The 23,702-nt window shown below is 44.5% G+C and overlaps 1 protein-coding gene across 1 annotated transcript in view; it reads left to right on the forward strand.

The window, feature by feature from the left end:
• DNAH9 (dynein axonemal heavy chain 9) overlaps positions 1–23,702 on the forward strand; it is a 300,462-nt gene that overhangs the window by 240,395 nt on the left and 36,365 nt on the right. The window contains 7 exon segments of the mRNA XM_065896659.1: positions 77–346; positions 2,016–2,180; positions 6,864–7,004; positions 9,185–9,355; positions 11,124–11,246; positions 19,683–19,876; positions 22,030–22,178. Of these exon segments, the coding sequence (XP_065752731.1) occupies positions 77–346; positions 2,016–2,180; positions 6,864–7,004; positions 9,185–9,355; positions 11,124–11,246; positions 19,683–19,876; positions 22,030–22,178 (1,213 nt within the window).

Genomic DNA, 23,702 nt, shown 5'->3' on the forward strand with positions numbered 1-23,702 from the left:
CCTAAACATGCTCGGGAGGAGTCATCTGAGTATGGCAATATTGTTTGCTGCGATTTTGCAAAAAAAACCCGTCTAGGATTCTGTCCCTGACCAAAGCTCACAGGAAGGCACTCCACCTTCACATGAGCCCTTGTGTTCCAGGTTCATTAAAATCGAAGACAAAGAGTGTGAGTACAATCCCAAGTTCCGGCTCATCCTTCACACCAAGCTGGCCAATCCTCACTACCAGCCCGAGCTGCAGGCTCAGGCCACCCTGATCAACTTCACCGTGACCAGGGACGGCCTGGAGGACCAGCTGCTGGCCGCTGTGGTCAGCATGGAGAGGCCAGACCTGGAGAAGCTGAAGGTGCGTCAGGTACCCAGCAAGGAAGGGAGGAAGGAGATGCCCTGCCACCAGACCTTGCCGTGTGCCCTGCTCTGGGATAGGTGGGACTGTTCCTCCAGAAGCTGAGCAGCGTGGTTTCACTAGAGCTCGGAGGAGCGCCAGCACCATCCAGCCACCTGGAACACCCTACTGGGAAACAGGATAGAGCAGGCTGAAGAACAGGAGACAGGAGGCAGCTGGAGAACCCCCACTCCTGTCCAAGAGCAGGACTGGCACAGGCTGTACAGGAACATGTTTGGGCCTCTCACCACATGTGCTCCGCGTCTGTGTCCAGAACTAAGTGGGGTTCAGTCCTGCGAGGGCAGTAGAAACGGATTCAGCCACTTTAGGGTAGCGTCTTAATCAGCTTGGGCTGCCATCACAAAATACCGTAGACTATGTGGCTTGAGCAGCAGACGTTTATTTTCTCACAGTCTGGAAGCTGGAAGTCTGAGTTAGGGGTCCAGTTTCTGGTGAGACCTCTCTTCCTGCCTGGTAGGTGGCCAGTGTCTCACCATGTACTCATAGACCTCTTCCTTGTGTGTGCAGAGAGAGCAAGCTCTCTGATGTCTCCGCTTAGAAGGGCACTAATCCCACCATGAGGACCCCATCCTCATGACCTCATTTAGCCTTAATTACCTCCACCTCCAATACAGTCACATGGGGGAGGGGAGAGTTAGGGCTTCAACATATGAACTTGTGGGGGAGGCACACTTTTGTCCATAGCAAATAGTATCCTTTTCCCCTCTCCTTAGACACGATTAGATTTTAAAAACAGGGAGATATTAGAGTGCCAGGGGGCTAATTTAAATTTGAAAGGTCAGAAAAGGATTCTGTGAGGAGGTGGCACCCGCAGCAGAGAGAAGAGTGAATTCTGGTTATAAAGCAAGATGGAGGCATGTGTTTTTAAGAAACAGAAAATAGGCCAGGGTGACTGTGGCTGCGGCCTCCAACAAGAAGTGTTCTTTCCATGGATCCAAAGGCAATAATCCCAGGCGGTACAAGAGCAGAGAAAGTGCAGCTGCCTGAGGTTACATGTGCACCCACCCACAGTAAGAGAGTGCCCAGTGCTTTAGGACGTAGAACCTAACAGTCAGAAAGGGAGAGGAGGTAAGATCTGCCTGGATACCAAGGCCCCACTCCAGCCTTAAGGAGGGCTCCTGCGATCATCTTGTCAAAACTGTATAAAACCATTTCTAGTTGGTTTTTTTTTTTAAGGTCATCTATAGGAGAGCTCTTCCCTTGGGGGCCAGCAAAGTGGTGATAGACAGGACCTTCCGGAGAAGTAAAACTTGACCCCACCCTCTAACTATTCCCAGAAATAACTTCCATTTAGTGACTAGACCGTGTCCCAGCATTGTGCTAAGCCTTGTACAGCACTCCTACGAGTAGGGCCGGGGTTAACCCAGCTGAGGTTATGACGTGTTAAGAGGTAACTCAGCCCAAGGTCACATGACTAGTAACTGGTACAGTTGGGGTTCAGGTCACCTGCTGATTTTGTCTGCTTGTGGTCCCAAGCACTCTGCTATCCTGCTTCCAGTTTGCTAAGGGAAGGGATTCTGGCCCATAACCTTTTATCTATTCAGACCTACCCCGAGAACAGGATGCTCTGGGCTTCTACACCTGACTCTCCCTTATGTGATATTTGCAGTCAGATCTCACGAAGCAACAGAATGGCTTCAAAATCACCCTCAAAACATTAGAAGACAGCCTGCTTTCTCGCCTTTCCTCGGCCTCTGGGAACTTCCTGGGAGAAACGGCCTTGTTGGAGAGCCTTGAGATCACCAAGCAGACTGCTGCGGAAGTTGAGAAAAAGGTAAGACCTGGCAGCCTAGGCTGGCGGACAGAGGCCCTCCTCCTGCTCCCTGAGTCCGACTTTTAGGGGAAAAAAAAGAGTAACAGGTGGCTCTTCCATCTTCCTGAGTGTCTCCTAGAAAGTCAAGCTAGGCAGGATTCCTGAAATGACTACCTCACATCCTGCGTTATGGAGTGCCCCCATCTCCTGGGAAATGCTCTTGACAGCTGTACTCCACAAACGTTTGACGAGTACTTACATCTGCGCAGGGCCTCGTGTTCTGTGCAGGAAACAGTCGCTCAAACTGACTACCTCAGTGAGCCCATGGAATTGCCCTGAAGCTAAGGAATCACACTGTTGTACAAGTTGGCTGGTTCAGGCCTGATTGCACCCCGAGAAAACTCACAGCCTGCCAAAAGCTCGCAAGTCTGATTTTAATGGGAAAACTTCAACGACGTCCAGGGAAACTCAGCTCTCAAAAAAAAAAAAAACGGTGAATCATCCTGCGAAACTACTTAGCATATAGCTTCCTTCCTTTGTTTCACAACGTTCGGGAGACTTTTATTCCCCCTTGCGGGAATAAATGTCTGCCCTTCCCCAGCAGACTGCTGACCCTACAGGGCCCCTTTCACATTCTCAGTCCTGCTCTTGGACCAGAAGAGGAATTAAGTTACTGGTTCTGAGCAGGATAAGCATGTCTGTAACAGTGTCCAGGAATGATGCACCTTTGAAGGAATACCTTTATTGTCAGTTTATTGGGATTTCTCCAAATATGAGGAATAAGACTTTGTTCGAGGTAGGGACAAGTTAGGAAAAATGAAAAGTAATGATGGGCAGGGCAGACAAACCAGGTCCTACTCACTCTGAGATAACAGACAACTAAGGCTGGAATGAGAGACTGAAAGGAGGAAGGTCCAGCTTCGCCTTGTCTCCTCAGTCGCTGTGTGACCACCAGGTTTTACTGCTGGTTCTCTACGGCCTCCATGTCTCTAGAGAGGGGCATGCAAAGTTTGTAAAACAATTACGGTAGCAGTTCCACTGCCCTGGGCAGGAGAGATGGGGGAACAGAGCCCAACTCACACAGAGGGAGAAGGTCAGAGATGGAATTGACCATGTTGGTCTCTTCTCCCTACCTCCTCCTCTCTTTCTTTATCCTTTTCTTTAAAGTCAATGAACAATTATTGAGCACCTGCTGTGTGCCAGGCTTTTTGTATGCAGCCTTTTATTCTTTTATTGTTTCTTTTCTTTTTGTCTTCTTTTTCTCATTCATTCATCCAATGAATACTTGGTTGAAAGCTGTTATATTCCAAATTCCATGGCAGAAGGTGGGGGTACCACAAGGAGGCCAAGAATCCCAGGCTTTAGAAGTGATGGCATTCTGAAGTAGGGCTGGCAGTGATGGTACAAAGAAGTGGGCAAATTCAAGAGCTATGGGCAACTTCAAGGAGATAGAATTGGAAAAGTTGTTAACTGATTGGATATGATTATATATGGATAAAAGTATTGTCGAGGAAATGTCTCAGTTCCAGGAATAAACATCTAGATAGATATTGGTGCCAACACCTGAGAGAAGAGAGCATAAGTGGATTTGGGGGTGAGAAGAAATGATGATTTTAGTTTATGTCATGTTGAGTTTGAAATGCCTCTGGGCCATGCACATGGGAACATCCCGTGGGTTTGGGGATATATGATCTTGGCTGGTGATAGAGTGCTGAGACTTTTTAGCAAGTAGTTGATTGTTGAAACTTTAGGAGTGGATGAAGTCACCTGGAAGGTGTGTGTGCAGTGATAAGACTGGGAGTAGAGCACTGAAGTATATTAATGCATTTCAGGACAAGTACAGAAGATGGAAAGCATGGAATAGAGCGGAGGTGGGAGGAAAAGCAGGTAGATAAGGCATTATGAAAGAAAGCATTTCAGGAAGGGATGTCAATGGTGTCAAATGATGCTGAGAATGCAAATAAGATACAGCTGAGATGTATCCACTGAATTCTGCAAAAAGGAGTTATCAATAATCTTGAGGAGAATGATTTCCATGAAGTAGCAGAAGCAGAAGCCAGACTGCCTTAGAATGAGAGTAAATGGGAGTTGAGAAAGGGGAAGTGAGTATAGACAACTCTTTAAAGAAGCCAGACTATAAAATGGTAGAAAGAGAAAGGATTGTAACTTAAGGAGGGCATAGCATCCTTGGAGGATTTTTCTCCAAGATGGCAGAGACTGAGCTTACTAAGATCCTAGCTGGACATTGGAGGATGCATGGATTGTAAAGGAAAAGGAGCCATTGAGAAGAGGAGTTGAATGTACAGAAATGAGAAGTAGTGATTAGTACAATGGGGTACATAAGAAATCAGGGGAAATGTAATTCAGGTCACTGATGAAGAGCTTATCTTTAGAAATATGGAGAGTTAATTCCAATATAATGGGGGAGAGGGGGCAAACATGAATCTACAAATGGTCCATAAGTCAATGTGAGCAATGGGGTCAGGGGGGTCAGAAAATTAAGGGAGTGGGAGGGAAGGCAGAATTAAGGAAACTCCTTCCTGATGGTCCCTATACAATACATCTGTGAAAGCATGAGTCATAGTCATGGTCATCTGCTTAGAATGAGGGGATGGTGGTGACGTAGGGTGCTTGGGGAAAGGAGTGAAGGTTTACAATAGTTGTTGTAGGAGACGAGAATGAAAGTTGACTAAGGACATAGATTAATGCACAGCATTAAGGACCCAGGTGAGCATGGACAGTATGAATCTGTGGTAACACAATCTGAGCAAGTATGTGATTTTTATTCCATTCCACTCCATCCTGAGAATCTTTGTCTTTTAACTACTGAATTTGACCAATTTACATTTACTAACATTACTGATATAGTTGGATTTCTTTCTACTATCTCAATTTGTACTTTCTTTTAACCATGCTTTTTGTTTATTTTTTCTCCTTTCTTGAATTTTCTTTATCGTCCTCTTTAATCCTTTGCTGATTTTAAAGTTATTTACTCTATTTTATTAATTAACCTTGTTTCATTTATATATGAGAAATATATTTCATTTTATAGGTGACTTAACAATATATGTATTGACTTAACAAAGTCTAAAATTAAGCACTATATCTAGCCTCTTCCAAAACAATATTAGGATGTTAGAATACTTGGTCATTTTTTCCATCTTCTGCTACTGTTTTATAACACTTTAGTTCCACCTTGCTTTTATCTACTACTTCCAAACTGATCATGTTTTTTATAGTCTTTGTTATTTTTTTATAATATTTGTTTTTGGGCCGCACCACACGGCATGTGGGATCTTAGTTCCCTGACCAGGGATCCAACCTGTGCCCCCTGTAGTGGAAGCATGGAGTCTTAACCCTGGACCACGAGGGAAGTCCCCAGTAGGCTTTGTTATTTAGATTGACTGCATATTTAAGGAATTCTTGCATCTCATTTATTCCTTTTGGATTCAGTTTTCTTCTGATTGAAACAAATAAAATTACTTCTTCAGCAGTCTGTGGATAGTAAGCTGTCTTTGACATTGACTGCTTCTTCAAAGTAAAATCTATGGTCTTTAATCAATTTTGGAAAGTTCTTAACTACTATAGCTCAAATATTGCCTCTCTCTATTCTGTACTCATTTCTGTTAAACGTATTTCTTTTTCTTTTTTTTTTAGATGTATTTTAAATCTTTTCATTTTATCTGCCAAGTCTCAACCTCTTTTACATATTTTCCATCTTAATTTCTCTCTGAGCTGCTTGTGTAACAATTTCCTCAGAATTTATCTTTTAGTTTGCTTATTCTCTTTCAACTCAAGTCCATTATTTAACCAGTCACTGAGTTTTCCATTTTAATAACTGTATTCTTGTTTTTAGAAGTTCTAGTTAGTTCTTTTTCAGACAATGTCTGTTCTCTTTTTTATAATGTCCTGATTTTATGCTTTCTTTTATCTCTACTGCTTTTAAACACAATTAGCTAATGGTAGGTAGTTCAGTCATCTTCAGCTCTTGGGATGCTAATCTTTCTGGGATTTTTTTTTGCGGGGGGGTAGGTAGAGGGTCTTCTAATTGTCCCCTTTGGTAACACTTCCTCCTGAAGTTTGTAATTGTTTATTGAGAGCTCATCTTCAGTAGTGCTCATTGTTTTTTCCTGCAGGGCTCTCATGAATTATCAGTAGTTTCACTCTATGTTGGAGCATGACAGGTCATACTGAGGTTGTATTTAATAGCATGTTCTTACAGAATCCCTGTCTGATGCTTAGGTCTCTTTTCTCATTTTTACCTCTGATAAATTTTCTGAAAATAGACCTCCATTGAAAGAGATCTTCTTTGTGAATTTACATATTAACTCATAAAAATTAAGAAAACAGAAAATTAGAGTATGCTGCTTTTACTGGATTCCATTGCCTAGAATTCTGGCTTATTTTTCAAGTTGTGTGTGTGTGTGTGTGTGTGTGTGTGTGTGTGTGTGTGTGTATCTCCCACATGTCCCCACTGGAGGGGCTGACACTTTCACCTTGTGAAGGACTAGGAGTGTGTCATCTCTTCCTCACTCAAGCTCAGTTAAGGAAAACCATGGCAGCCTTCTACCCTCTAGCTGCTCCCCCCATCCCGGTCCACCCACCGCACACACAGACACAATGTGCTTACACAGAGAGGCCACGCTGATTCTCAGGTAGCCCTGGTTGGTTTGAACAACGGACCACTATTGATTTTTCTGACAGGTGCAGGAGGCCAAGGTGACGGAGGTGAAAATCAACGAGGCCCGGGAACACTATCGGCCGGCAGCTGCCCGGGCCTCTCTGCTCTACTTCATCATGAATGACCTCAGCAGGATCCACCCGATGTACCAGTTTTCTCTCAAGGTGGCTTATACCTGGAATTTTCTGAACAGTCATAATTCAGCAGTGTAATACAGCCAGTGCAGCTCTCCATGAGGGTTTATCTGTGTTTCATTAGCTGTGGCAGCTATTTAAGATCAAATCCAGGAGAGCAGCTACATTGCCTTACAGTCCTCGTCTCTTTAATTGGGTCTTTCATGACTCATAGGTTATTTGGCTAGAACAGCAGGAGAGACCACAGCAGGTCTTGGCCTCACTCACTAAGTAGTACATATATTACAGCAGGAACTGTGCTTACTGAAAGTGTGGAAGAGGATACCAAGAAACATGAGAAGTGACCCCTGCCCCAAAGAGCTTAAAATCTAATTGGAATGATCAAATGTGCATGTCATTTTTATCAGTTAAAACCAAAGCAGGCCATGATAATAGTCCACCTTTAAATTACGTTCCTTATTACCCTAATATCCTCAAAGCTACTGCTTTATGGTTGCTGAGATATTTCTAAAACCAAAGACGTTAGCAAATTGTAAGTGCTGACTAAGCTTATCTTACTCATGAAAAAATAAAGACCTATAAATTTTAAGTACATCTCTGAAAGTATATCTTTCTCCCCTAAGGCATTCACCAAAAGACCACAATTGAAGAGGTCTTAGGGGGTGGTGGAGCATTTCTGAACAACTTCTCTGGTTTAACCCAACAAACAGAGAGGACACACACACACACACACACACACATTCAGAGCACACACCTCATTCTGTGAAGCTCAGCTGCCATATGGAGGCCAGGGTGTGGGGATGAGGTGAGGGCCTCCACTACCTAGAACTCATTCAATTGGAGAGGGCATTCCATCCTGTCCCAATCCCCTTCCCTCAACTCAGAGTCTCTGCAGATTAAGTGAACTGTGTTTGTAATATCTTATGTTTATAAACGAAATCCAATACTTGGCATTATATTCAGGTCAAAGCCCCATATGAAAGAATTATAAAAGATTTTAAAACAGTATAAAAGTTAGCATGATAAGCCTAATAACTACGGGATCACTTCCATAGTTCTGAGAGTAGTTGAAATCTACCTCAGTGACTCTTTCTGACAAAAGGAGATTAGATGAGGCACATGAAAATATGTGTTCAAAACAAACAAAACAAAACAAACAAAAAACACCAAGAAGACTGGAAATCTGCAGAGCCAAAAATTGAAAAGACCCAATTATATCTTAATTTTTATTTTCTTTAATGATTCATTCTATTCATATCACATTCAAAATGCAGCATTCCTAATATTAATTTTTTATAAATCGTCTGTATCTAAGTTTAAAACAATGGAAAATTGATTCATATGATTTTTATTTCATATTATACCCATAATGTATAGTTCAGAAGATGTAACCAAAGCAGGCTCTGCTCCCACCATTGCAGCAAGGGTCCATAAGAAAAAAGCACATGTAAGTGGACTCACCAAACGATGCAGAATTACTAGAAAGAAAAACAAGGAACACCTGATGTTCTGATCATTACCAAAAGGAAAAGTAATTAATTGAAAATATTCTGCGTGCCTATTATGTACAAGGGTCTCTTCTAGACAGCAAAGTTGTACATGATATTGAATGTACCATCGGGAATTTTATAATCTAGATGCAGGGATCCCCAACCCCCTGGTCTGCGGCCTGTTAGGAACCAGGCCGCACAGCAGGAGGTGAACGGCAGGCGAGCAAGCAAAGCTTCATCTGCCACTCCCCGTCGCTCACATTACCGCCTGAACCACCCCCCCACCCCCCCACCCCCCATCTGGGGAAAATCTGTCTTCCACGAAACTGGTGCCAAAAATGTTGGGGACGGCTGATCTAGAGGATAGAATCGTCCATCCTAACTGGTTATCATTGACTGTGTTTACTTTCCAACAAAACTTATTGGATTTAATTTAATTATTTTGGTCACTGGACATTTATTTTTCACTGACCAAAACTGTCGGCTCTTCTCTATATGCCCCACAGCTTTGCCCACTTTGTGACAACGTAATAATTTATATAAGCCAATTAAGACGAGCTTAGCAAACTAAGACAAGAGTTTTCTTGTTGCCACTGTACCTTCTTGGCAGATTATGCTGGGAAAACATTTCTGGCAAATCGTAATACTCATCACAGGTAGTACTACTAGCTATGTACACAGAGCTGTGTAAATTACCAGTGTCCTACCTTCTGTCCCCAGGCCTTCAACATCGTCTTCCAGAAGGCTGTGGAGAAGGCTGCTCCCAATGAGAGCCTCAAGGAGCGGGTGGCCAATCTAATAGACAGCATCACCTTCTCTATGTACCAGTACACCACCCGTGGGCTCTTTGAGCGTGATAAGCTGACCTACCTTTCCCAGCTCACCTTTCAGGTAAAAGTGGATTGAAGAAATTTCCAGAAAACAGGTCACTGTATATGCCCAACCAGCAGGTGTAAAGAAACTTTCTTCTCTTAACATCAGTTTCCATTGTCTGTGAAGACTTTTGCGCTCTAAGCAGAGGCATCAGATAAGAAGGTCCAATATGGTGCACACATGCTGCCCCCACCATTGTCCCACTCATGGCAGACGTACTTAATCAACCATTTTACTTTTCCTTGGTGATCCTGGATGATCTAAGATCCTCCTCAACAGAGCCCTCCAGCAGCCACTACCAATCAATCCCAACTAGCACTGAGGATGAAACTGAATGGCCCTACTAATAACTAGATACTTTTTGAGATGCAGTAAGAACTTTGTTAGAGTATCCCTAATTATTTATTTACCTTTAAGGTTGCAAGTTTAATGTCCAAACCTTCCCCCAGAATAAGAAATTGCAAATGTCCTTCTATAGCCATAGCAGCCTTGGCCTTAGAAAACTCCTTAAGAACGCTGGTTCTCAAGGGCTTGAGAGCATCAGGGCTTCCAGTGTTAATAAGAAACCCTTGCCTTCTGCTTATTCTCAACATCAGAAAACCATGGAAATTTATTCCCTTGCATCTATCTAGTCATTTACGATTGGGATTTTTTTTTCATATATAAATTAGAAGCACAGACCAGATTATCCTGTAGGTCTCTTCCAATTCTAAAAGTCAGATATTCCATAATCACTCCTGCGCTGACTCTGTTTGCACGTTCCGAAGCCTAAATTCACGGGGGAATGTTAGTGTGACTTATCCCTCTCACCCTCTGTGTTCCCCTTTCCAGCCCAGATGACAGCTTGGCCATCACAGAAGGAACTTGAGCCCCAGCACAGACACATTTCCCTCCTGCCACTCATTTACCCCAAACCCTAAGGAGCTTCCACCCCCAGCTCTCACTCCACTCCCCTCATAAATATTTCAACCTCGTTTTACAAGGGCTTCTTCACCTCACCTGCTATTTCTAGCCTGTTTTCTCCTTAAAAGACTTTTCCTCAAACTAACCAAATTATTTTTTCTTTGTGAGTATTCCCATCTGTAAGTTTTCAGCGGAGAATGCCATCTGAAAGGGGCCGAACAATTTCCTGAGCGCCTCTCAGCGTGAATTTTTAGTTCTAACCCAGCCGAGTGCTTTGCACCACCTGCCTAACGCACCGCACTGATTCCCCCCCAAGCCTCTGCACTTTCCACTGCCCCCGCCCCACGGAAATCTTGCCCAAATCTTCCCATCGCTTAGCATCTCTAAAACCCAATTCAGGACCACTTAGAGAAAGTTGAGCCAAATTCATCCCCCGCCCCTGCTTGCTGGCCACCCCCCCGTTCTGGAACACCATTAGCAGTGTTGATTCACATGTGCACTTCTATTTTGCATGTGTTCATCCGTTACTTTGACAGCCTCCTCAAATCATGTCATTTGCATGTGTCATCTTCTCTGTGAGATCGTAGGCAGGTACTTCATGGCATTTATGGTGGATCCGTGAAGTCCTTGCTTGACAAGATACAGTTATTCACTGTGTGCATTTAACTCATGCTGATATTTGGGGTGAAGTCAGTTGCACCCAGAGGTGATTTGCACAGATATACACTTTCTCCCACTTCATCCTCTTTCAACAACCCAAATTGACGGGCGGGCTCTAGCGTTAGAAGTGGCACTAGTTACACTGAGTGACAACCCCGGAGATCTCTGGGACCCGTGACTGCCGCCAGCTAAAGAACTACAGCACTGTCCTCCCACATTGCAGATTCTCCTCCTGAACCAGGAAGTCAGTGCAGCAGAGTTGGACTTCCTGCTTCGATCTCCAGTGCGGACAGACGTCACCAGTCCCGTGGAGTTCCTCTCCCATCAGGCCTGGGGTGGCATCAAGGTCAGTACCAGCCCCTAGGGAGAAAGTCACGTTCTCCTCTCCTGGAGTGTTTTCCTGACACTTGTCCCCAGGAAGCCAGCAGGGGTGTGTTTGGGGGCTCACCGTGAGCTGTGTTAAACATTGGTGCGTCCGTCCCTTTGTCTGCACCCCATGGCAGCACTCCCCCTTCCCAGGCCTACGGGGAAGGCTTTGCAGAGCAGGAGCAGGTGCGTGTGCTTGTGCGTGGGCTTTGCCTCCAGGAGGTTAGGGAACAGAAGGACCCTGTGAGTGTTTCTGACTCAGCGGAGCTGCCTTCCACCTGCCAGCGTTCAGGGCCGGAATGCGGGCTCCTCTGTGAGGCCAGGGCTGGGGTGGAGATGCTGTGCAAGCATTTCCGTGGAGTGGACAGGTGCCAGGCCTCTGCCAGCCGTCCATCTCCCCATGGGTCCTGACAGCCTCAAAGCAAGGAACGCGTTCCAGCCTGGGGTTCTTAGTGGTTAATAATAGCTCACATTTGTAGCGCACCTTAAAAATTCACTATCTTATTTTATTCTCATGTTCACCTGGGCAGTAGGTATTACTTTTTCCCACTTAACATGTAAGAAAAGTGAGGTCATTCATCTTATAAATAGCAGATCCAGGAATCGAGTTCTGGTCTGTCTGATGGCAAAGTCCATCTTCCTTCCATGTCATCTAGCTTAGTTTCATTGGGATTCTACGAACATCAAAAAGATCCCAAGCTACGAGCTCCTTTCAGTAGGGACCACGCCTGCATTCACAGGGCTGAGCAGTAAGCGTGGACCGGGTGACCACCAGCCCCAGAATCTAGACGCACTCTCCCAGTGGGAGGAGGTCCAGTCCGCACCTGCAGGAGCCCCGCGGCAGGTGCTGTTGCCGTGTGAAGGTGGCACCTGCACAGAGTGAATCCTATTTATAAGCTTCCATGTCTGCTGGCTTTCCTGCATGTCCTGTAGCACAAGGAGGTCTGAGTCTGATATGACCTGCTGGCTTTCCTGCATGTCCTGTAGCACAAGGAGGTCTGAGTCTGATATGATTGTGTGTCTCTCTCTCTAAGACTTTTGAGACAACGATGCACGTGCAATTATAATAAATAACAGAGAACCTTTGCACCCCGTTCCCCACAGCGGTCACATCTAGCTTTCCTGTAGCACAGTATCACACCCAGGAAGCTGACATTGATACAATCCACCACTCTATTCTGATTACACCTGTTTTTCATGCACGTGTGTGTGTGTGTTTTATCACACACCTTTATCATGTAATCACCACCCCAGTCAAGACCCAGAAAACTCCGTCTGGTGTGTACGTCACCCTGTTATAGGAACAACAACCTCCTCCCTCCCCCAATTCCTAATGCCTGGCAACCGCTAATCTGTACTCCACTTGTATAATTTTGTCGTTTCAAGGATGTTATATAAATGGAATTATACAGTGTGTAACCCTTGGGGACTGGCTTGATCACTCAGCGTAACTCCCTTGAGATCCATCCAAGTTGATTTACTTTATAACAAAACCCCAGCACTTAATCATTAATGTACGTGCTGCCCTCTTCAAAGGAGTCATCTTGGGAAATGCTGCCATTGCCCAAAATGTTTTTCTAACTTTTTTTCAGAGTCTGTAGCTCTTCTTTTAATCATCCTTAGGGCTATGTCTAAATCAAGAGTCATCAAACTTTTTCTGCACAGGGTCACATAGCAAATATCTAGGCTTTGAGGGCCACACTCTGTCACAACTATTCAACTCTGCCAAAGTCACACACCATAGGTAAGCAAATGGAAATGGCTGAGTTCCAATAAAACTTTATTTACAAACACAGATGGTGGGCCAGATTGTCCCTGCAGGCCACAGTTTTCTGATCCCTGATCTAAATAATAGAGGTGTGATTTTTTTATATATTAGCTCCATTTGTCATTCTGAACCCAGTCTGGCAAATGAGAAGGAGAATAATATGTTGGGAAAGAAACAAAGGGGAACTCCATTCACAACAGCAACCAAAAATCACAAAGTTATAAAATGCCTAAGAATAATTATAATAAGTGCAGAGCATATGTGTGGAAAACCATCAGCTTTTCTAGGCTACATAAGGTAAGATATGAATGAATAGATGCAATCTAGAGTAGCACTGTCCAGGCTACATAAGATAAGATATGAATGAATAGATGCAATCTAGAGTAGCACTGTCCAGGCTACATAAGGTAAGATATGAATGAATAGATGCAATCTAGAGTAGCACTGTCCAAAAGAAATATATTGCACATCACATGTGTCATTTAAATTTTTCTAGTAGCCACATTAAAAATGCAAAAACTGTAAAATGAAATTGACGAAAGTAATTTTAATAATATATTTTCCTTAACCCAATACAGCAAAAATATTATCATTTTAATATGTAACTGTCACAAAAGTTATAAGTGAGATATTTTATATTTTTGTAAAAGTCTAAATTCTGGTGTGTATTTTTTGCACTTATAACACATATCAATTCAGATGCTAAATCTTCATCAGAAATACTTGATTTGAATTTAGATTTTATAAAATTTAGAGTTAAAACATTTGATTCATATACCCAAGTTGTTTCAAACATACTTCAAAGTTCTCCAATTACTAAAGCCATTTCCAGCTTCTAAACTTAAATTTAAAAATAATTAAAATTAACAAATAAAGAATAAATGTGTTAAAATTTGTAAAAAAGTAAACAAATAACTAAATAAATAATATGAAGGGAAAAAATCAACTATACCAAAAAAAGAATAAATGTGTTAAATTTTTTTAAAAACATAAATAAATAAAATGCAAATAAAAATCCTGTTCTTCAGTCATCCTGGCCACATTTCATTTGCTCAATACTCACATGTGACCAATGGCTACCTGCTGGGAAGTATGGCCCCGGAGCTTGAGAATAATGGCTCAGAGTCTGATGCTCGTATGGAAAATAAATTCTGGGAAGCAGTTCTAAATGAGCCCATTTGCAGAACTGGAGCAATGATGGAGATGGACCAGTTAACCCAGGCTCTGGAGTCAGACATTCCTGGGTTCAGGTTCAAGGTTGAGTGTGTGTGGCCTCTGACAGGTTATCTCTGTTTCCTTATCTGTTATGCCAGACACATAAATGTTCAGTAAATGGAAACCGATTATGGTTGGGGTTATGGCTGTTGTATTTGTTTCCTACAATGGCCATAACAAAGTGCCACAGGCTGGGTGGCTTAAAAACACAGCATTTATTCTGCCAGAGTTCTGGAGGCTAGAAGTCTGAAATTAAGGTGTTGGCAGGTCATGCTCCCTCCAGAGCCTCAGGGAGAAGACCCTTTCTTGCCTTTTCCAGCTTCTGGAAGCCCCAGGCACTCCTGGTTTGTGGCAGGATCACTCAGATCTCTGCCTCAGTCTCCACGGTCCCTACATGGCCGTCTTCCCTCTGTGTCTTTGCGTCTCTTCTTTTCTTATAAGAGCATCAGTCACAATGGATCAGAGCCCACCCTCCTGACCTCATCTTAACAGGATCACACCTGCAAAGAGCCTATTTATTCCCAAATAAGGTCACATTCAGAAATCTAGGAGGCTAGTTCTTCAACATATCTTTGAAGATATGCATACAATTCACCTTATCACAGTTATGATTATTAATTACCCAGCTATAAGGTGTATATATGCTGTGGTTGACATGGGCTGTGCCTGATAGAATTTGTCCATCGAAGGAAAACCTTTGAGGAATGGTGAGTTGCCAAGTTAGGCTCAGTCCAGTTGCCTTTCTCTCTGTTATCCCACAAAGCCATCTGCAGCGAAAGTCATAAAGAATAAGTGATTCAAAAGCACTCTTCACTGCTTTCATTTTCCGTAGCTCAACTCCGAAAGCGACTTGGTGCAATTTGGTTCCATCACCCTTTGCTTTGCTTTGCTTTTTGGTTTTGTTTTGCGATCTAAGCTCATCTGGCTGTTCAAAGGTTTCTAAAAATGAGTGAAGCTTTATCTTTCTCTCTGAGTTTTGTTACCAGAGCAGCCATGTCCAGCCCCATCCATCTCCAGCCCAGTGCAGGACGTGGGCAGGTGAAACACAATGCAGCGTGCGCCCTCTGACGAACGCTCTTTTTAAGTGTTCAGTTGGCTTTTAGCCTAAAGAAACAAAGGAAGTATAATTGAACAGGACATGATGAAACAAATTTTTAAAAACACGCTGTCTGATGAGGAAGATTGATTGCCCTGTTTCCCCAGAAGATCTAATAAGCAGGTGATGAATGAAATCTTTGTGATCATATCCTGCTTTTATTACTTTATTACTCTTACTTTTTTTTTTTACTTAAAAATTTTCATCGTAGTGTAGTTGATTTACAATATTATGTTAGTTTCTGCTGCACAGCAAAACGAACCAGTTATACATATACATGTATCCACTCATTTTTAGATTCTTTTTCCATATAGGTCACTACAGAGTATTGAGAAGAGTTCCCTGTGCTATACAGTAGGTCCTTATCAGTTATCTATTTTATATAGAGTGGTGTGTATCTGTCAATCCCAATCTCCCTATTTATCCCTCCCCCCCATTCCCCCTGGTAACCGTAAGTTTGTTTTCTATATCTGTGACTCTATTTCTGTTTTGTAAATAAGTTCAGAGTACCAAGGGATCTTAGAAGCAAGACATACAATGCCATTACCTTGCTGATCACTTTTGGTCAGTCAGCATGTCCTCTTCTTCATTAAAGAATCTCATCTGTGGTACCGGGCATTGTTAGCCTTTGAAAAGGCCCCTTGGCTACCTCTCTGAATGCCAATTTAGCACAGTTGTACTTTGCTACCCACTCCAATGTAATTAGGTTAATTAGTCATTTCCATTTAGCTTATTAGAACATTAGAAATCCCTTTTCCTCATTTGGAAGATTAAACATTGCAACTGTGTTCAACCCAGAGCTTCAAGAAAGCGTGTTTCAGACCCAGCCACGGTAGCTGGGAGCCCTGATCACCATGTCATTTCCTCAGTTTTGTGGTGACACCAGGGGTGGGTAATGGGACTGCAGGAGGGTTAATGGTGATGCCAGCTGGGAAGAGGGGTGAAGTGGCAACCTGAAAGAAGAGGAAAGTTTGGTCCTCGGCACAGAGGGAAATAATTACCGCAGCGGCAGCTTTTCTCAGCCTGTCAAGGGCCCTCCCACTGGCCGCCCAGATGTCAAACTTTATTAATGGGGCGCTTCCTAAGCGCCAGGCAGCCTGCTAGGCCTGAGGCGTACAGAGACGGCTCAGAAAGCTCTTGCCCGCAGGGAACTCACAATCTTGTGGGAGTCCCAGACAAGGAAACCAGCAATTGCAATTCAATAACTGTAGGAGCCCCAGAAAAGCACCAAGAGGGGCTTTATAGTCTTCAAAGCACTTGTATCTACATTAGAGTATGAGCTATGCAGACAACGGTTACTTGGCCTCATTTTCCAAATGAAAAAGTCAAAGCCCACAAAGGTTTAAAAACAGGCTCCGCGTCATAAGAGGCTCATAAGAGGTGACGTCGAGAGCAGAGCTCTCGTCTCCTGGTGCCTCCTCCGCCATCCCCCGTGCCACTCCACGCCACTTCTCAGCACAATGACTGGTGTGTTCCCTGCTCTGTATGCTAAGGGTGAAATTAGGAAGCCACAGAGCCCACGTGAAAGGGCACTTAAGGACTGGACATGTGTTCCTCCACACGGGAGAAGAGGCTGGGCGAGCCCTGGTCAAGTGCACGTGTCCTTCTCCAGCCTGACCTCCCCCTTGTCACCTGTAGACCCGTCCTCCACAGTCACACTGCCTTCTACCATGCCCCACACCCTCCCCACTCCAGACTTGGACTCTGTGGATCCTTCCCCATGAAATGCCCTGCCCTTCCCTCTACCTCTCTCTCTGCCCAGCAGAATTCTACATCCCTACTAAGGCCTCCCTCGTCTCTTTCGCTTAGGATTGTAAGCTCCCCAAAGGCAAGTGTATTTTTTTGGTTCACATTTGTATTCCCAAGTACCTGGCATGTAGCAGGCGTCCAATAACTATCAAATGAATGAATGATTTCACATAACAGGAATGGTGGATTCCTTAAAATTCATGGCACTGCAGTAGGTGCTTTGGAGACAGTCTAGCTTTTAATCTCATTAGAGAGATCGAACACACAAGTGGAGTTGAGTGACCACAGAAAGGCTGCAGGTAAGCGACCGCCTAAGTGAGTAACGTTTACGTGAGCACTCTGAAGAAACAGGATGGACCCCACCCAAAATGCGGTTCCCATGTCCAGACTGATGACGCCTTGCGCATAACTAGAAGGCACGAAAGAGTTTATTACTCACATAATGAGACTTTCTGGGAAGAGCAGGGGAACTCCCAAGCAGTCTGAAATCGGCTTGAGAGAGCCCGGAAAGGAGGTGTCTTGCGGGTGTTCTGGTCGTTGGGGAGTGGGGCGGGGCTTGCACGATACAACTTCCCTTCGGCACCAAAGGAGGGAGCACCCAGGCTTACCTGTCAGCTTGTCCTGGAGTGGAGCAGAAGAGGAAGAGGGAGGGGTATGGCTTTAAAGTGATCAGCAGTCACACATCCTTTTTTTTAACATCTTTATTGGGGTATAATTGCTTTACAATGGTGTGTTGGCTTCTGCTTTATAACAAAGTGAATCAGTTATACATATACGTATGTTCCCATATTTCTTCCCTCTTGCGTCTCCCTCCCTCCCACCCTCCCTATCCCACCCCTCCAGGTGGTCACAAAGCACCGAGCTGATCTCCCTGTGCTATGCGGCTGCTTCCCACTAGCTATCCACCTTACATCTGGTAGTGTATATATGTCCATGCCTCTCTCTCGCTCTGTCACAGCTCACCCTTCCCCCTCCCCATATCCTCAAGTCTGTTCTCTAGTAGGTCTGTGTCTTTATTCCTGTCTTACCCCTAGGTTCTTCATGACATTTTTTTTTCTTAAATTCCATATATATGTGTTAGCATACGGTATTTGTCTTTCTCTTTCTGACTTACTTCACTCTGTATGACAGACTCTAGGTCTATCCACCTCATTACAAATAGCTCAGTTTCGTTTCTTTGTATGGCTGAGTAATATTCCATTGTATATATGTGCCACATCTTCTTTATCCATTCATCCAAAGATGGGCACTTAGGTTGTTTCCATTTCTGGGCTATTGTAAATAGTACTGCAATGAACATTTTGGTACATGACTCTTTTTGAATTATGGTTTTCTCAGGGTATATACCCAGCAGTGGGATTGCTGGGTCATATGGTAGTTCTATTTGTAGTTTTTTAAGGAACCTCCATACTGTTCTCCATAGTGGCTGTACCAATTCACATTCCCACCAGCAGTGCAAGAGTGTTCCCTTTTCTCCACACCCCCTCTAGCATTTATTGTTTCTAGATTTTTTGATCATGGCCATTCTGACTGGTATGAGATGATATCTCATTGTAGTTTTGATTTGCATTTCTCTAATGATTAATGATGTTGAGCATTCTTTTATGTGTTTGTTAGCAGTCTGTATATCTTCTTTGGAGAAATGTCTATTTAGATCTTCTGCCCAATTTTGGATTGGGTTGTTTGTTTTTTTGTTATTGAGCTGCATGAGCTGTTTGTAAATTTTGGAAATTACCAACTCTGTGAGTAGTTCCACGTGGTCCACAAAAGAAGGGTAGGAGGGCTGTGCGTTCCAGGTTAGAGAGGTGGACGTGACTGATTTTGGACTGGACTTTAACAACTTGTAGAACCTTGACAAACAATCGTGACCAGTGCAAGAAAGGAAAGGAGTGGAATTTGGTGGAGAAGAGAACAGGACCACTCCCGTGATGAAACTAGTGTGAACAAGGCACCAAGTTTGGAGATCATCTGGCACATTTCCGGGGCTGAGGGCAGATGTGTGTGGACAGAGGAGGGAGGAAATGGGCCACCTGGTTAGCTGGACGGATTGGGGGGAAGCCCTAAATGAAGAGAGTTGATTCAGATGTTATGCCTTGGGATTTAATGCTTAGGGAAGCAGGTGACACAGAGAAATGTTAAAGTTGGCATTAACACAAAGTCAGTGATTCTAGAGACATTTTGAGGGAGGAATTGACAGGCGTTGCTGGCAGAGTGAGTGTGAGTATGGGAATGAAAGAGAAGAGTCACTGACTTCAAGTGTCCGGGCTCCGGGACCAGAAAAATCCCAGCATCCCTTCTTGTCCCTCTTCCCAGCAGTACCCTCGAGGGAGGTGCTGCTTGGTCTCCACAGCTGAGCATTTCCCATCCTTGCATATTATTGGGACAGGTTGCTGATGGTAAGCTGATCAAAATCCTTCCTCTACCTTGAGTTTACTGGGCGGGAAGATTCAAGACTCCAGAAAAGAGTATGAACGAGACAGAATTATGTCTAAAATACCGCCTTGCCCCCCGCCAACCCCCAACACAACACAGATGACAGCTTTCTGGAGAAACTGCATTTCATAGCAAGATACCCTGACATTTTTCAGGCACTTTCATCAATGGAAGAATTCTGTAATCTGGATCGGGACATTGAGGGATCCGCCAAGGGCTGGAAAAAGTTTATCGAATCAGAATGTCCCGAGAAGGAGAAGTTCCCCCAGGAGTGGAAGAACAAGACAGGCCTGCAGCGCCTCTGCATGATGAGAGCCATGCGGCCTGACCGGATGACCTATGCCATGAGGTAGGGACAGGGTGGTGGCGAAGCCAGGATGGGTGCGGCCAGACCGGCAGGGCTGAGCACAAAGGCCACAAGTTTATCTTGATGGGAGCCTTTGTACCAACAACCAAAATCCCATGAGGCCCGTTGCTTGCTCTGTGTTTGCCATGTGTTGTCTTAATATCTAAGTGGACCCTTTGGGAAGAGGTGCTCATCAGTATCAGCACTGGGAAGGAGGCGGATCACATGTAATGTGGCAGGAGATGTGAGATCCAGAGGACAGATGGAAAGGTCACACTTGGCGGGAGGAGCACCCCTTTCATTACAAAAGACAGAGAGAGGTGGGTGTGACTGCAGCAGAGGTGCTAAAAGCATGGCAGAAAATTGAGCAAGGTTTTGTCTCATGACTTCCACTCCCTCTGAGGATCAGGAAGCAAGATCTCGCTGCGTTTGTGTGAAAGGGGAGGTGGCAGGGTTGGAGATTTGAGGAATGTGCAAAACATCTGAAATAGGATCTGTGAAAAAATGGGAGACTGCTGACCAGGGAAACTCAAAGAATTCCAAGCGGCATTGAGGGCCCACCTGGTGAGATCCTGCATTTGTAGGGCGCCAGCCTTCACCACTGGATGATTTTCTACAGCTGCATCCAACAGCCCTAGGGTAGATTCAGAGCATGGATCCCTGGTGGAATAAGACTTAGGGAAGGGAGGTGTGTGGTTCTGGCAGGAGAATGATTAGAAGTCACAGGCCATGCAGCCTACAGAGACGGCGAATTAGCAGCTGCCTGGGGCTGGAGGGTAGGAATAGGAATTCTCTAAATAGGCAGGAGAATCTTATTGCAGGCTTAAAATGTTCTAAAACTGGATTATGATGAAGATTACACTTCTGTGAATGTATTAAACATTATTGAATAGTATACTAAAAATTGGTGAATTTTATGGTATGTTGATTGTACCTCAAGAAAGTTGTTTTAAAAAAAAAAAAGAAAAGAGGAAGTTACAGGCCATGGAGCCTACCCTGAATTGAACAAGACTTGTAGTGACAAGAATAAGGGGATGATAAAAAAAGAAAGAAAGAAAGAAAAAACACCAGGGAGGCCAAGATACTGAAAATCCTGCATTTGTGGCACCATTACAGGTAAAGAATAAGTTCACCAATGATAAGTTACTAAAAGAACTATAAGGATGGAAAGCTTTGGTCAGAGAGTGAGATGTTTCCATTTATGGTTTCAGACATAGAAAAAGTTCCCAAGTAAACCACAAGGATGAGGGTGTGGCCTTGGAATCAGGTGGCTGACATGGGGAAGAATGGAAGATTGTTAAGAACCTGGAGGATTGTCCACATGGACGCTAACGTCACTCAGGCTGGTGGAGAGACAGTCCATGAGCCAAAGTCCAAGTGATGAGTGAATGAGTAAAGGGACCAAAGGAGCAGTGGACGACATGGATGTGCAGGGGTCGTGGTGGTACAGTCAGGGCAAACGAGCCTCAGTGGAGCCACACGAGTGGGAAAGAAAGGGTTTAGATGTAATGGTCATCCGTGAGCAGGACCGTGATCCCAGCTCCCAGTACTGAGAATGAGCCCAGCTGAGAAGGGTACAGGGAAAACATTGTCCTTGCGGGAGCTTTTAAGGCCAAGAGTTAGGCTGGATTGTCAGAAAGTGGTTACAACTGCAAGGTTTTGTTTAGCCTGAAATGGGACATAGGAAGAGGAACATTGGTAAGTGGAGTAAGGTGAAAGGAAACACAGAGAATGATAGAACGTGAGGGACTAGAAGCCTGGAGGGCCTTCAATCATGGATAGGAATGGAGGATCCCAGGGATACAATGTATGGAGGGCTTAGCTGCCTGCAAGCTTCCGGAAGGCGTTGCTCCTGGCAGGCTTCTGATGGGTGGTGGTGATGTAACAGGAAATCCCAGCTCCACAGAGGAGTCAGTGGTGGCCTGGCTGGATGGGGATCCAGAAGGAGCCCTGATCTAGGTGAGCAGGTGCACGACCAGCAGCAAAGGTCGTAAGTGTCAACTTAATCAGTGAGTCGTGCTTGGCGTTGGTCCTAGCTCCGTAACTGCCAAGCCGTGATCTTGAGCACATCCTTCCATGTCTACAGACCTCTGTTGCTCATATGTTATTATTCTGTGACTGCTATACACACGTGGACCTTCTTTTATTCCTGGCAGAGATTTTATTGAGGAGAAGTTAGGAAGCAAATATGTGGTGGGAAGAGCACTGGACTTTGCAGCCTCTTTTGAAGAATTGGGACCAGCCACTCCCATGTTTTTTATCCTGTCTCCAGGGGTGGACCCACTGAAGGATGTGGAAAATCAAGGTAAGAAGACCTCATTATGGAGCCAAGGCTGCACCAGCCCCATGCACTGTCACTCTGCGTCTGTCAGCTTCTCTTTTCCTGATTCAAGGTTCATTTTGCAGTGCTTGGTATTTGCTAACCATACAGAAATCAGGGTAATTGCTGAACCAACCCCAGGGGGTCATGAACAGAGGGAGGACTGCTCTGGGATGTAAGGTAGCAGGTTCATGAGGAGACCTTGTCCCACCACCCACGCACCCATTCCCCTTCCTGTGGCTGGAGCAGTTATTCTGAAAAACAAGTACAGTCCTTTTACAGGCTCCTAGTGCCCTCAGGATGAAGTCCAAACACCTTAACATGGCTTACAGGGAGCTTTGTCCTCCAGTCCCTCCCTATCTCTCCAGCCTATTTTCCATTATTAGTTTCCTGTTGCTGCTGTAACAAATTATCACAAACTTAGACGCTTAAAATAACACTAACTATTATTTTACAGTTCTAGAGGTCAGAAATCATACATGGGGCTTACGGTCTCCCACTTTCCCTCATAAGGACCCCTATGACTATATCAGACCCACTCAGATAACCCAGGATAATCTCCCCATCTGGAGGTCTTTAACCACATCTGCAGAGTCTCTTTTGCCTGTAAAGTCACATATATTCACAGATTCCGGGATTTAGAACATGGGCACCTTTGGGCACTCCTTATTCTGCCTACATGTCCCTACTCCCCTCTTTTTCACTCTACATGGAAGCCATTCCATTCTCCCAAACATTCTGTCCCCCCTCTGGCATCCCCTTCACCAGGCTACCTTCTACTCATCCTTCAGATACCAGTTTCAATGTCACCACCTCCAGGAAGCCCTACTTGATTTCCAAGGTGCTGGGTACCCCTCCCCATGTGCTCTTAGAGCACCCTTCTGTCTATATATCACATTGTAATTGTCTAGTGACTACTACGGTATCTTTATGTGAGAGTGAGAGCTCTGGGAATAGATGTCCTTTTCAAGGTAGTATTCAAGTTCCTATCTCTGTATTTTCACGTGCTAGGCACTCAGTAAATAAATACATTAAATAGGACTTCCCTGGTGGCACAGTGGTTAAGAATCCGCCTGCCAATGCAGGGGACACGGGTTCCATCCCTGGTCCGGGAAAATCCCACATACCACGGAGCAACTAAGCCCGTGTACCACAACTACTGAGACTGCACTCCAGATCTCATGAGCCACAACTACTGAGCCCATGTGCCACAACTACTGAAGCCTGTGCACCTAGAGCCCGTGCTCCACAACAAGAGAAGCCACCGCAATGAGAAACCCGCACACCGCAACGAAGAGTAGCCCCAGCTCGTGCAACTAGAGAAAGCCCACGCACAGCAACAAAGACCCAACGCAAGCAAAAATAAATAAATAAAAGAAAATAAATACATTTCGTTTTTGGTTTTGTTTTTGCTTTTTTGTTTTTTTGCGGTACGTGGGCCTCTCACTGTTGTGGCCTCTTCCATTGCGGAGCACAGGCTCCGGACATGCAGGCTCAGCGGCCATGGCT

This window comes from Phocoena phocoena, chromosome 19, assembly GCF_963924675.1.
Source record: "Phocoena phocoena chromosome 19, mPhoPho1.1, whole genome shotgun sequence".
Classification (NCBI taxonomy): domain Eukaryota; kingdom Metazoa; phylum Chordata; class Mammalia; order Artiodactyla; family Phocoenidae; genus Phocoena; species Phocoena phocoena.